At 54.9% G+C, this 13,394-nt stretch overlaps 5 protein-coding genes across 5 annotated transcripts; 1 reads left to right on the top strand and 4 right to left on the bottom strand.

Moving 5' to 3' along the window:
- Positions 1–415: 415 nt before the first annotated feature.
- On the bottom strand, positions 416–3,400 carry PTSG_02309 (uncharacterized protein). The gene is made up of 6 exons (XM_004996741.1): positions 2,547–3,400; positions 2,070–2,154; positions 1,693–1,815; positions 1,386–1,483; positions 1,113–1,182; positions 416–844 (listed from the first exon to the last, which is right to left on the bottom strand). Exons 1-6 carry the CDS (start codon positions 3,236–3,238, stop codon positions 698–700), a joined length of 1,215 nt encoding a protein of 404 aa, XP_004996798.1. The 5' UTR covers positions 3,239–3,400; the 3' UTR covers positions 416–697.
- Positions 3,401–3,424: 24 nt separating this feature from the next.
- Positions 3,425–5,026, top strand: PTSG_02308 (uncharacterized protein). The gene is made up of 4 exons (XM_004996740.1): positions 3,425–3,482; positions 3,759–3,908; positions 4,178–4,255; positions 4,557–5,026. Exons 1-4 carry the CDS (start codon positions 3,467–3,469, stop codon positions 4,790–4,792), a joined length of 480 nt encoding a protein of 159 aa, XP_004996797.1. The 5' UTR covers positions 3,425–3,466; the 3' UTR covers positions 4,793–5,026.
- Positions 4,989–6,655, bottom strand: PTSG_02307 (uncharacterized protein). Its single transcript, XM_004996739.1, has 4 exons — positions 6,515–6,655; positions 5,979–6,154; positions 5,732–5,775; positions 4,989–5,580 (listed from the first exon to the last, which is right to left on the bottom strand). The coding sequence occupies exons 1-4, from the start codon at positions 6,604–6,606 to the stop codon at positions 5,473–5,475; spliced, it is 420 nt and encodes a 139-aa protein (XP_004996796.1). The 5' UTR covers positions 6,607–6,655; the 3' UTR covers positions 4,989–5,472.
- A 237-nt stretch (positions 6,656–6,892) lies between these two features.
- PTSG_02306 (uncharacterized protein) lies at positions 6,893–10,906 on the bottom strand. Its single transcript, XM_004996738.1, has 3 exons — positions 10,423–10,906; positions 9,434–10,037; positions 6,893–9,140 (listed from the first exon to the last, which is right to left on the bottom strand). The coding sequence occupies exons 1-3, from the start codon at positions 10,644–10,646 to the stop codon at positions 7,506–7,508; spliced, it is 2,463 nt and encodes an 820-aa protein (XP_004996795.1). The 5' UTR covers positions 10,647–10,906; the 3' UTR covers positions 6,893–7,505.
- Positions 10,907–11,585: 679 nt separating this feature from the next.
- Positions 11,586–13,389, bottom strand: PTSG_02305 (uncharacterized protein). Its single transcript, XM_004996737.1, has 3 exons — positions 13,033–13,389; positions 12,576–12,715; positions 11,586–12,333 (listed from the first exon to the last, which is right to left on the bottom strand). Exons 1-3 carry the CDS (start codon positions 13,173–13,175, stop codon positions 11,798–11,800), a joined length of 819 nt encoding a protein of 272 aa, XP_004996794.1. The 5' UTR covers positions 13,176–13,389; the 3' UTR covers positions 11,586–11,797.
- Positions 13,390–13,394: the final 5 nt, after the last annotated feature.

Raw genomic sequence — 13,394 nt, 5'->3', positions numbered from 1 at the left:
ACTGCATGATTGTCCCTCTTGCACCACTTTCTTCTCCCCTTCATGTTGACGTATGCCGGTTTGTTTTATTTCGCTTGCCTTTCGTGGTGATTTGGTTGCATGCTAGGCTTCGCTTGGTCCAGTACATACTTGTGATGTTCACGTGTTTGTGTCATCGTCTCCCGCATGATTGTGACTCGCTACTCTTAGGTGCTTTTATTTCCACCCGCACCCTCCCCCTCCACACACACACACACACACACACACACACACACACACACACTCTCTCTCTCTCTCTCTCTCTCTCTCTCTCTCTCTTCCCTCTGCCTGCAACAACAACCAGCATGAGTTTCAATCCATCCAAGCAGCAAGCACTACCTCCCTCCCTCCCTTGTGTGACAGTACACGCCAGTGACATGACTTGAGTAAAGCGTTATGGTGATGCGTTTATTTGGGGGATGAGAGTGGCAAGCAAACAAGGCACCCCACACTTTGACACACATCTATCACACAGGACATTGACAATTCTCGTCATGGCCACCTTGAGGCTTGTGCGTACATCGCAAGACGAGTAAGAAAACAAACACACACACACACCGACTTGAGCTGTACTCTCGTCTCTCTTGGCCCGCCCTTCTCTCCTCATTTCCTTCAGCAACACCACCGCTGCCGCTGCCACCACGGCCATCATCATCACTCCCTGACATCTTGGAGAACGTCACACGCGCGAGCCAACGGGTGGGAAGGGAAGCTCAGCAGAGAACACAACAATCTTCTTCTGGAACGAAATATACCCACGGACGTAGAGGTGGTGGATCAGGTTTGCCATGATGCACTCTGTCTCGTCCATGTCCACGTCTTCCATCTGGCAACAGTGGCGGTTGGGAGGGGGGAGGACAGCAGATGCACATGAGAAGGATGAAGGCAGCGAGGCAGAGAGAAACAGTGCACATGTGGTGTGTGTGTGTGTGTGTGTGTGTGTGTGTGCGTGTGTGTGCGTGTGTGTGTGCGTGTGTGTGTGCGTGTGTGTGTGTGTGTGTGTGTGTGTGTGTGTGTGTGTGTGTGTGTGTGTGTGTGTGACGCAGACTCAGAGACTTGGACACGAAGCCAGCCACAAATGTGCGAGCACTAACCCCAATGCACTGCAAGGCCTGGTGAAACACACGGAGGTGAATCTGCGTCTTTCCTTGCTGCAACGCATGTCTGTACAGTGGGATGTTAACTGGAATGAGCCATTGGATCTTTGTGCAAGTGCGTGCATGCGTGCATGAGAATGCATTTATGACTGCATGTGACGGTGTGCATGACTGTCTGGGACTGTATGTGACTTTTGTGGTGGAAGCATGCGCGCGACACAAAGGCACAGATACGGGAGCAGCAACACCGCAACGACGTCAGCGACGTACACTCGCTTGAAGAGGTTTCTGTACGCAAGCAGCTGCAGCTTCTGCAAGACAAGGAAGACGTTCCACTTTGTGAAAAACTCCTGGTGCGTTTCCAACTCCTGTGTGCGTGTGTGTGCGTGTGCGTGGGTGTGGTTCTTGAGGGTAATCGCAGAAATGCAGGCTGATGATGCATGAACTGACAAAACCAAAAACAGAGTGTGTATCTCGCACACTACCCCTGCACGACAACCACACGCACACGGAACCAAGCACAGCAGTCACTCACGCGCATACATGTGCAAATCACGCTGCACCTTCACACACCAACCTTGTCGAGGGACGGAAGATCGCCAACTTTGAGGGCCTGCGTGAGCGCGTGGAACTGCAACAGGTCGTGCTCTTGCAGCAGCTCCAGCGTCGGCATTCGCCCAAGAAGCATGTTCACGGGTATCTGGTTGTGGTTGCAGCGAGCGTGTAGAGGTGACGCAATGGCGGCAACAGAGAGCCGAAACAAGCACAGCAATTGTGAGCGAAGTGCGGCAATGGTGAGCGAAGAGCAGTACATGTTGAACCAGCTCACATGGGGCAGGAAATGCAAGCGGATGGACGATGGGCATGTAGCAGCGTTCATGCAGCGCTGGTTAGAGCAAGGAGAGCAATTATGGTGGCAAACAGCGTTGGAGCAGAGGCCCTGTGAATACCAACCAAGTTGAGGAGGATGAGACGAAGGTTTCGGGTGCTGTCCTTGTGGCAATGCTGCAACGCCTTTTCGAAGTATGTGCGAGCCTCGCTGCCAAAAGAGACAAGCGAGCAAAGTGCAGGTGTGATGGATGAGGAAGAAACCCGCGATGGTTGCTGCTGCAACAAGCATTTGACGATACTTCCACTACAAGAAAGCACATGGACAAGTCCACCAAACGCCTCGCACAATCAAACAATGACACACAACAACAACACACACACACACACAAACTCGCGCGCACAATCAAACACACAAACACACACGTACACACACACATACACACACAAACACACAAACACACACACGTACACACACATATACACACACAAACACACATACACACACACGTACACACACATACACACACAAACACACAAACACACACACGTACACACACACACACATACACACAAACACACAGAAGCAACAAGCACACGCACCCGTATGCTGCGTCCAGGAGCGCCTTGCGACCCATGTAATAGTAGAAGGTAACTCGATGGCACATGGGTTGATAGTGCTCGATGCGTTTGTTGGAGTTCATGGTGCGGATGATGGTGTTGACGTAGGCAAAGTTGTTGTCTCTGAAGGCGAGGTTGAACATGTGATTTGCGATGAACATCATGCCAACCTTCTTGCTCCGCGCAATGTCCGCACGGCGATCGTTGCCCACAGCGCGAAAGCAGTCCTGGAAGAGGCGCGTGGCCTTGCTGATGGCCTCAACCTGCTGGTCTTGCCCCGCAAGCATCTCGTCCACGAGCTTGGCGAGCTGCCGCAGCTCGAACATGACAATGTTGAGGGCCTTCAGCTGCCAGTTTCCTTCCTCAACCTCGCTGATGTATGCGGCGAGCTTGTCGCAGCACGTGCACTGGTGGTTGAACGCGTCTTCCATGTTTCCAGTCATGAGCTTTGAAGCGGCGCGCAGGTGCGCTGCTGCCACAGCAGCCACGGGTCGCTCTGCCTTGATGAGGCTGGATGCCAGCGCCTCCACGTTCACCGCGGGCACGCCGCGGTAGACGTGCGGGACGTGCCCGTCGCGCAGTGACAGCAGCCTGGCCAGCGCTGGGCCATCCTCTGTGGCGCAGGCTCGATTCACAGCCTTCAAGAACCCTGTGACAGCACTTCCCGCGTCCATTGTGTCTGTCTGTCACTGCGATTGATGTGATTTGTATGAAAGGAAAGGTTGGTCGTCAGCAACAACGGCAGGAGACACGCTACTCGTTCGTGTGTCAGTGGAAGGTGTGCGGAGAGACAGTCGGTGTGTGCCACTGGTCGCCTTTTCGTTCGCGGGTTGTGGAGGATTTGCTGTATTTTTGTGTATTTTTCGCTGAAACACATCGAAACCGCAACACCCACGACCACGATGAGCGCCCAGCAAGGTGAGATGACGCTGTCACGTGGTGCTGGTGTGCATGTGCGTCTGTGTCTGTGTGTGTGTGTGTGTGTGTGTGTGTGTGTGTGTGTGTGTGTGCTGTGTATGTGCGTGTCGTTGTATGCGTGTCGTTGTATGCGCGTCGTTGTGGGCGTGTCGTTGTGTGCGTGTCGTTGTGTGTACTGTGGTCATCGTTTCCACGGTGGCAACCATTTGCGTGGTCCAGGCTCATGCTCACACTCTTGTCTGTTGTGGGTTGCTGCACCCCATGTGCCGGGTTCAGAGGAGAAGGATGTGGTCATCTTCACCACGCCAGAATCGGAGGAGGAGATGAACATCGTTGAGGATAAGGACAAGGCGCCCTTGCGCCCTGACCTGGGGGAAGCAGTTGGCCCTTCCGGCGAGATTGACTGGGACTGCCCATGCCTGCAAGGTGTGCCCGTGGCTCGAGTGTGTGCGTGTGTGTGAGAGGGGGGGTACCGGTGCTTGTACTGGTGTGTGTGTGTATGTGTGTGTGGTGTGCTTGCGTGTGTGTGTGTTTGCGTGTTGGTTGTGTGTGTGTGTGGATATGTTTCATTCGTCTCTCCCCGTCTCTCTGCATGTCTGTGTGCAAGTACGACCATGTTTTCCTTCCCTTGTCTCTGTCGTAGCCCGCGCTTGTATCGGTGACCAACTGTGCTGACACCGTGCGTGTGATGACAGGCATGGCTGATGGCCCGTGTGGCGAGACCTTCAAGGCTGCCTTCTCTTGCTTCGTCTACAGCCAAGCCGAAGAGAAAGGTGTGATATGGTGTGTGTGTGTGTGTGTGTGTGTGTGTGTGTGTGTGTGTGCGTGCATACGTGTGGGTACGTGTTGCAGAGCACGCATGTCGACGTGTGCGTCTACAGAGGAAGGGAGACGCATGGTCGGCTTGTTGCAAACAAGCTTGCACCCGTTGACGTTGCACCCGTTGCCTTTGCACCCGTTGTCGTTGTAACCCCCCCCGCCCCCTAAATCATGCCGTTTCTGTACAATCCTTGGTGCCGTCTTACCGTTGCCACGCTGTGCTCACGTTGCTGGGTTGTGGTATTGTTTGTTTAGGGAGCGACTGCATTCAGCAGTTTGAGGCCATGCACGAGTGCTTTAACCAACACGCAGACTACTACGCAGGCGATGAGGGCGAGCAGCAGAGCAAGACAGACGCTACGGAGGCAACCGACACCACCGCATCTACACAGACGACAACAGAGGCAGAGGCGCACGACTCTCCCGCTGCTGCACAGGATGACAGCACTTCGACGACAGACCAGGCCACGGAGGAGCAGAAGTCTGCGTAACCTCCTCGCTGCCCGCGTGATTGTGTGTGTGTGTGATATGTGTGTGACAAATGTGTGTATGTGATATGTGTGTTTGTGCGTGCGTGTGATTGTGTCCTGCCTGTCAGTTTGTTTGTGTCTGTTTGTCTGCCTGCTTGTCTGTGTGTAACTGTGTGATTGCTTGGACCACGTGCATATCTGCGTGATTAAAACCATAGGCTCTTGTTCCTTCAATGCAGCCAGATCACTGTGGAGATACTTTGCATGGCACTCTTCACTGTGTGTACAGGTTCAACCTCTCTCAAACGACATGCCCTTCCTACCAGCCGCACGCACACACACACACACGCACACACACACACACACCCACACACACACACACACGTTGCGCAAGTGTGTGAGCCTCTCACAACATGCGAACGCAGTTAACCGGAGTAGACACAAACGCATCCACACGTGTGCACATACGCATCGACTCGCATGCGCGCATACACACACACACGTGTACAAGCAACTTCGCTCCCTTCCACCTCAACACATTCGCTTACTCGCTCACGCAATCCCACACATACACACTGAAGCTTGCACACCCGCTCTCTTGCTCCGCTGCACGCGTGCATCGCGAGTCAGCACATGGTTGATGGTGTCTTCTCCGGGGCCCTTGCTGTCTGAGGATGGGGAGAGGAAGGTGACGCTGCCGGTTACGACTCGATGGGCGTTCCTTCCATGACGATGGAGTAGAGCGCAACAAATGGCTCGTAGCCGCTCTTGATGATGATGCGGATGTGTCGAATGATGCACGGGTCAATCTATACAAACAAAGCAGTTGTCAGAAGAGCCGGTGAGAAGAGAGAGAGAGTGTGTGTGTGTGCATGTGTGTGTATGTATGTGCATGTGCGTGTGTGTCCCGCCTCCGCGCCCATTTGTCTGCGCGTAAGTGTGGGTGAGGTTGTAGCTTACCTTGTGGTCCTCAAGCTGCACATGTCCTTCCGAGTGTGTCAGTTCTGCGTTGACAGTCGGATACATAGGGGCGACAGAACAGACCAGAGTCATGTCAGGACGCGTGTATCATTCACAAGTACAAGCACAGCAGTGCGCGTGCCTAAATGGTTCACGCAGGCATGAAACGCAAGCGGCACATGCACAGGCACAGGCACACACACACACACACACGCACACACACACGCACACGCACACACACACGCACCGGTAGATGTGAGATCATCCCATCCCGCTGGGGATTGGTTTGAGCTCTTCTGAATGACAATGTTCTTGATACATGCGCTCTTGGTTTCCAGGGTCGTCACGCGGGTTGCGGCTGGGAACGTAATCACAATCTCTTGCGGATACATGCCCGTCGTGCTCCAGAATGTGCCTTCCTCCCTGTCAAGTGCGTATGTGTGTGTGTGTGTGTGTGTGTGTGTGTGTGTGTGCGTGTGTTTGCGTGTATTTGTGTGCGTGTGTTTGCGTGTATTTGTGTACGTGTGTGCGTGTGCGTGTATTTGTGCGTGTGCGTGTATTTGTGTGTGTGTGTGTGTGTGTGTGTGTGTGTGTGTGTGTGTGTGTGTGTGTGTGTGTGTGTGTGTGTGTGATTCATCAGATTAGCAGGGAGTTCATTTGTGTGTGCGATGCATCGCCCTCAAACACTTCACTGTCGCATAATCCACGATCGCCCGCCCAGCCTCAATCGCACGTGTTCCTCAAATACGCACATGTGTACACGAACATCAACACCGCACGTACCCATCAACAAGGGCCTCGGGAGGGTGCTCTGGATCCCAGGACGTGGCGAGCACAACATGCGCGCCCTCGCTCTCCTTGCAGACGTTGGGCATGGCGTGAGGGCGTGCTGCTTTGCTTTGCTGTTGTTGGTTTGTGGTTGTTAACTGCCGTGACCCTGAATTCAGTCGCTTGTATTGGAACAGCCCTGTGCTTGCAGGCACTCTGCCCTTGTGTTTCTTCTGTTTCTTTGAGTGTTTGTCCGACTCTTTCTCGCTTTCTCAGTCTTCTGCTGTGCTTCTTGTGTCTCTTGCCGTCTGCTGCACTGCCCTTACAGCCTCGCGTCTTCCATATCGCCCTTCCGCTTTGCTTCCCGCAGGTACCCTGATGCACTGAATCGAGCCTGTGTTTTTTTTTTTTCCTTGTATTTGCGTCTGCCTTCTTCTTCTACCACACCCCAACAAGTCAAACATCACAAGATCAAGTACCAGAACACTACAGACAGTGGCAGGTAATCGTAAGTAAGAAAAGAGGAGGATACCCAACATGCTTCTCGTATCCTCCGCAACAACGGCGACATCAACGGCCGAGAACAAGAGCACCAAGGGCAGAGAATAGGAGAATGGATGGCTTCTCGCCAGCCAACACACGGCTCAAAGGAGCAGCAAACAACAAAGAACCCCCGTAAGAGAAAGAGAACCAGCCAGTATATGGGCGGAGGGCACCTCCCTCCTGCCCACCCAGCCTCCACCACGTGTTCCAACAACACAAGAATACAGCAAGCCAAAAGCATGTGCACCAGAGCCTCGAGACCACAGAGGGACCCAAGCAAAATGAAAAAAGACGGAACCCTTGAACCGCAGCAACGCAGCGTGTTATGAGGGCAATACCAGAACAAACAAACCAAGAATGAGCAACATCTCAACCCAAACTCTCGCATTCGGACGCAGGGCGCACGAAAAGGAAGAGAAAAGTAACACGCGACACTTGGCACAGGTCAATTCCATGCCACTGTTCAAAACAGGCCCAGGTCCGCCAGTGCTTGTTGCAGATCGACCACGGGGCGGCCGAAATGAGAAAGTTCCTGAGCCGAGTGAACGCGGCGACAGTGTCGATGGATCATGCGCCACTGATGACTGTGCTCCTTCAGCGTGTCACTGTTGCCGACAATGACGAGGCGGTAGCGAGCTCGACTGCAAGCGACATTCATGCGATTGCGCATGCTCACAAAACCCACATTGCCGTGGTCGTTGCAGCGCACACAGGACAATATCACGACGTCAGACTCGGAGCCCTGGCTTTCGTCCACCGTCTGCACCTGCACGCCCTTGAACGCGTCATCTTCCTCTTCATCCACCTCGTCATCGCCGTCCGTAAACTCGTCGGGCGGGGCAGTTTGTTGACGCCTCTGCTGCCTCCGCCGCCTCCGCCGCCTCTGCTGGCGAGCATCATCGCTCGTGTGCACCCTGAAACCGCTTTGGCGTAGCACGTCAGCCATCAGCTTCCGCTGTTTCTTGTAGAACGTGATGACCTTGACGCTGAGCTGCTCAAAGCCGTGCCTTCCCACCTCGTCTTGCAGCTTCATCAGCGCCTCCTGGACCTGGTGGCACTCGTCCTGGTTGACATATGACTTGCTCTCCTTCTGTTCCTTGGCCGCTGCGGAGGTCTCAATCCACCACAGGCCGTGGCGATCCTGGCTGCTGCGGTCGCGAGCAGTGCTGCCGGGCGTAACAAGGGTACCACCGTAGAAGGTACGCGACACCATGCCACAGATGCTCGCGTGCATGCGGTACTGGACAGTGAGCTGGTGCACACCGCTCCCGCCCCGCAAGACCGTGGCCAGCCGGTGGAAGAAGCCCTGCTGCGTCACGTGGCGGAATCTGCAGCGATCTCCAAAACGGCACGACCCATTCCAGGCAAAGTCGTGGCAGGCGTTTTTCACGTCTCGGATGCGGGAGAACGAGGGAAGCTGCTTGTTATCGCCGATGGCGATGATGCGGTCCGTGTGTGGACACGCGTGCAGCAGCAACGTCACACACGCCTCCGGGCAGGTGCCAGCCTCGTCAAGGACGATGCTGTTGACGCGGGAAGCAAAGTCCACGTCAAAATCACTTTCCAGCTTAGGCAGCCTGCTCGCTGCGCTGGCAGCTGTGCAGAGAATGGCCCGAACAGAGGAAACAATCCCGAGCCGGACATCTTGGATCGTCTCAATGCACTCCGTCGAGAGACGTTGAATGAGGCCGTTGCAGACTTGCTCCATGACCTCCAGCTGCGGGTGGCGGTGGCGCATCCACGCGCGCCAGAACCTGTCCCACGGGTCGTTTGCCAGCCACCGATGCTTGGCGGCACTCCTGGCGTCCGTCAGTGATACGGTGCCGAAGAGCTCATTGGCACGATGCTGGCGGTACCGTTGGTGGCGTGCGTTGCTGGAGACAACATTCGCCTGCCGGGCTGGGCGAATGACCTTCTCGAGGAAGAACTTGAGCCGCCTGATCTTCCTCTCCATGGCCTTGACGCGTGGGTCCTGCTTCACCCGTTGCTCGAGGGTGCACTTGCGCGACATCGGACTCAGGCGCTCGTAGTTGCCCACAACGAAAAACTCGATGCTGCCTTGGCGCAGCTTCTCAGCAACAGCTTCAACAGCCTTGTTCTGCAGAACCAGTCCACGTGTGAGTAGTGTGTGTGTGTGATGTGTGTGAGTAGTGTGTGTGTGTGTTTGTGTGTGCGATTGTGCGCAGGGGGCGTTTGTACACTAGCGTGATTGACATGACACGCAGAGAGCATGGGGTGCGTGCCAGGCTGAACGCAATCGTCGAGCGAACAAGCTCGCAAACACATAAACACACACAAATACACGGACACACAGACACGCACGAACACACACACACACACACACAAGCAAGCATGGACAGCAAGTACTTGATTATGGAGCGTCGTGCTCACCTGGACACAAGTAACGATGGTGATGCCGCTTGGGTCCAGCACACTCTTGACGAGGTGATAGATGGTTGTACTCTTGCCTGTCCCCGGTGGTCCTCGAACAGCCTCGACGTTGTATCGGAGGGCCCTCAGCGCGGTTTGCTGGGCCTCGTTGATGGGCACATCCTCGCTGAAGTTGCGATGATTGTACGGCACCACTGTGCGCTGAGATGGGTCAGCGACCGCTGTCAGGAGTGCGGAGTGCTCCCCACGCTCCAGCAGCGCCCTACAGGCCTGCGCCTGTGCGATGATGTCGCCGACGTAACTGTAGTCGAGGACGAGTGCATGGTCATTGTCATGCTCTTCGGGTTGGAGGGCCAAGGCAGCCCAGCCAGTGCGAGGGCTGCCTGCTTGGGAGGAAGGCGGTCCACACGGCACAAGGGAGAGGGATTGCCCTCCTCGTTGCCCAAAAGCGATGTAAAACGCTCCCTTGTACTTGAGCATGTGGTACTGAAAGTCACCCGCGTCAAACTTTTCAAGCTCCTCGACGCGTTCTTCCACTGTCTCTTCAGGCTTCATGTCAGTCACCGTGAGGCTCCCGCCCGTCAGTCTGACCTTGGCAATGTACCTGCGACATGTTGCGTGGGGGCAAGAGAGGGAGAGAGCGAGGGTAAAAGAGAGAGAGAGAGTGTGTGTGTGTGTGAGAGAGAGTGTGTGAGAGAGAGAGTGTGTGTGTGTATTTGTGTGTGCGTGAGAGGAAGTTGGGGTGGGAGTTGGAACTCTGTGCGTGTGAGTGTGATGTCAAGGAAGCAGTGATTGCCAGCGCACATAAACCCAAACACTACATCTCTACATGGTCGCATGCAAAGCGGGATGCAAGGGACGAGAGCAGAGCGATCGCACGCTACAGAGGGATGGGTTGGTGTCGATGGATATGTGCTCGTATCTGTGGGTTCACAGCCCTGTGTGTTGTCTCTCTCTCTGTGCAAGTGTTGTGTGTGCATGCATCATACCTGGTGGGATAATCGTGGTCCAGGTCATCGTAGAATGCTTTGAACTCAGCCTTGATGCGCCGGAGGACTTGGGTCAGGTACTCGTCGACGGGGCCAGATGCGTCAACGATGGCTTCCGTGGGCCGGATGCAGATGTCTTCGGGTTTGGTGCACCATTCTGGGATACCAGCTGCTTGAGCCACTCCTCTGGCGTCCAGGTGGCCCGGCATAATAACCCTTGACATGATGTCTGTCGTACAGTCTGTGCTGCAGTGCTTTGATGATGGCTGGGGCTGGCTGGCTGCTCAAACAGCTGTGTTGCTGTGGTCTTGTGAGCGTGTGGCTGTTCTTGCTCTGCCCTTGGGTCTTGAGTCTCCTTTGCTCCTGCCTGTGTTTCTCGTAGTCTTCAAACAGCTGATGCCGAGGTAAATGACGATGTGCAGCTGCTCCACCATACAATTGCGAGAGGGCCAGAGCACGCAAAGAAGAAAAAGGGAGAAGGGAGAAGGGAGAAGGGAGAAGGGAGAAGGGAGAAGGGAGAAGGGAGATGCACACTGCCAGCAAAAAAGGGGTGCTTGTCAAACGCATTATTAGGGAGTGTCAGGTCGAAGTGGGTTGGCTGGGAACGGACGGAACGGACGGACGGAGGGTGTCAGAGCGAGCCCATGTCGCACTCACTCCGCGCCATTGTTTTATTATTTGGTTTTCTGTTGCTGTGATGCGTGTCATGTCACGACAGAGGGTTTCATAACTCGACGAACGCTCAGGTGAGAGGCGTATGCGTGTGTGTGTGCGTGTGTGTGCGTATGGCGTGCATGCAAGCATGCACGCGCGGGGGTACGTTTGACCTGACGCGAGCTGACAGAAGACAGCTAGTTGTCCGCCTTTTTGGATTGTGGAGCTGACGGAAGTGTGTACCGCGCGATTTTATTCGTTCAGATGGAAAAAATTCACACACAAAGGCAACACTACACAAAACGGCGTGTGTGTGTGTGTGTGTGTGTGTGTGTGTGTGTGTGTGTGTTTGTGTGTGTGCGTGCTTGTGTATGTGTGTATGTGTGTGTGTGCGTGTGTGTGTGTGTGTGTGAATGAGTCATCACAAAGCACCACAACCCACAGGAAAAGATCGTGTATGGGCAACAAAAAAGACCAAGTCGTCAAAGAAGACGACGAACAAGATGAGGAAGAAGAAATAAAACAAAACAATGGGGGGGGGGAGGGGAAGCGGGAAGGCAACCACAAAGTGTCTGCCGTGCACCGTCCACCCGCACATGATGACACGAACCATCGACCCGCACACGATACGAACCTCGTCCCCTCCCAACCACCATGACACGACCAGCATGAGAGCGCTACCACAATCACCACACACCACCACCACCACCCATGGTGTTCCTCAGTCCTGCGGACCATCCATCAGCTCAACTGCACCATCGTCGTCGTCGTCGTCGTCGTCGTCGTCGTTTGAATTGCCGTGGGCGGCGACGTTCGCGTACGATGATGCATGTACATCAGCATCTTTGTGATCGTTGATGGTGGTTGGGGACTCAGGTGATGCCGGGGTCTGATCAGTCGCACGACGAACGTCGTTGTGTCGGCTGTACTCGTCATTCTCACCACTTCTGTTGCTGCTGGTGGCGGCGTGGGTGGTAGTGTTGGGGCCAGTGGTGCTGCCGCTGTCGCTGCCGTGTTGTTCGCGTCGTTGCTTGTTGCTGTGATGTGTTGGGCTTGCGCCACCGTCGGGCTGCGGCCCGCGGCCAGGGCTCCGCCGCTTCTCTGGCGACGTGCCTGATGGGTCCAGCTTGCGTGTGTACTCGCGAAGCAGCTCCTTGCGCCGCAGATATGTGGCCTCGCGGTCCGGCGCTGCCGGCGTCAGTGGCGGCAGGTTGCGTTTCTTGGCCACGCCAAACTTGACGCGCACATTACCGCCATCTGTCACAAGCCAGGAAGCAGGCAATCGGAATCACAGAACGAAACGCAGATGCACGCAAGGACAAGACGGGCACGAGCAGCACACAAGTGTACACACACACGCACAAGCGTTCAACACAAGCGTACACGCGCACAACCGCGCGCGCACACACACGCACAAACACACACACACACACACACACACGCACACACACACACACGCACAAACACAAACACACACACGTGTGTTTGAAGTCACGCACGTCGTTTGTATGGGGAGGTGGCGGACTGGCCAATCTTGCTCGAAACCTTGGAGTAATCTGGAAGCTTGTATGTAATCACTTTCTTTGGCTCATCTGTCGAGCAAAAGGCAACTGGCGTGAGATTGAAGCCGGACAAACAACTGCAAAGGGATGCAGGAAGGACACCCCCCCCCAACCACATGACATGTACACATGAAAACGTCCAACCGCACACACACACACACACACACACACACACACACACACACACACACACACACACACACACACACACACACACACGCATACACACACACACACACACAGGCCTGCGCACAGACACAGACACACACACAGGCCTGCGCACAGACACAGACACGCACAACAAACACAGCGACAGCAACTACAAATGCACAGCTTCACCACCACCACCATCAGCAACACAACAACAACAACAACCACCACCAGCAAGACGCACTCTGGGTCCATGATGCGAAGGCGCTCCTCGCGCGTCAAGCGGTACACGTTGGAAACATGTTTCTGCCGCAGCTGCTCAGCAGCAAACTTGTCACAGTCCAGCTGAAAGTTGGGCCGCCCCTCTTTCCCAGTTGACTTTAACATGGTGGCGGCTTCTCCCTTTTGCTTGCTTGCACGTTTGCTTGTGGGTGAGATTGGTGGGGGTATGGGACGCGAGATGCGTTGCTGCGCCTTTGACGACAGACAGAAGGAGGGAAGGCACGATGAAGACAACAGGTAGGAAGGGTTGGTAGGAATGCAAGTTGGTTGTTGTTGTTGAGGGTGGCTTTGTTGTGCGCCAAACAACCCGAAATTTCACCAATG

Source organism: Salpingoeca rosetta (genome assembly GCF_000188695.1).
Source record: "Salpingoeca rosetta unplaced genomic scaffold supercont1.5, whole genome shotgun sequence".
Taxonomy (NCBI): Eukaryota; class Choanoflagellata; order Craspedida; family Salpingoecidae; genus Salpingoeca; species Salpingoeca rosetta.
This window is presented reverse-complemented; position numbering and strand designations above follow the sequence as displayed.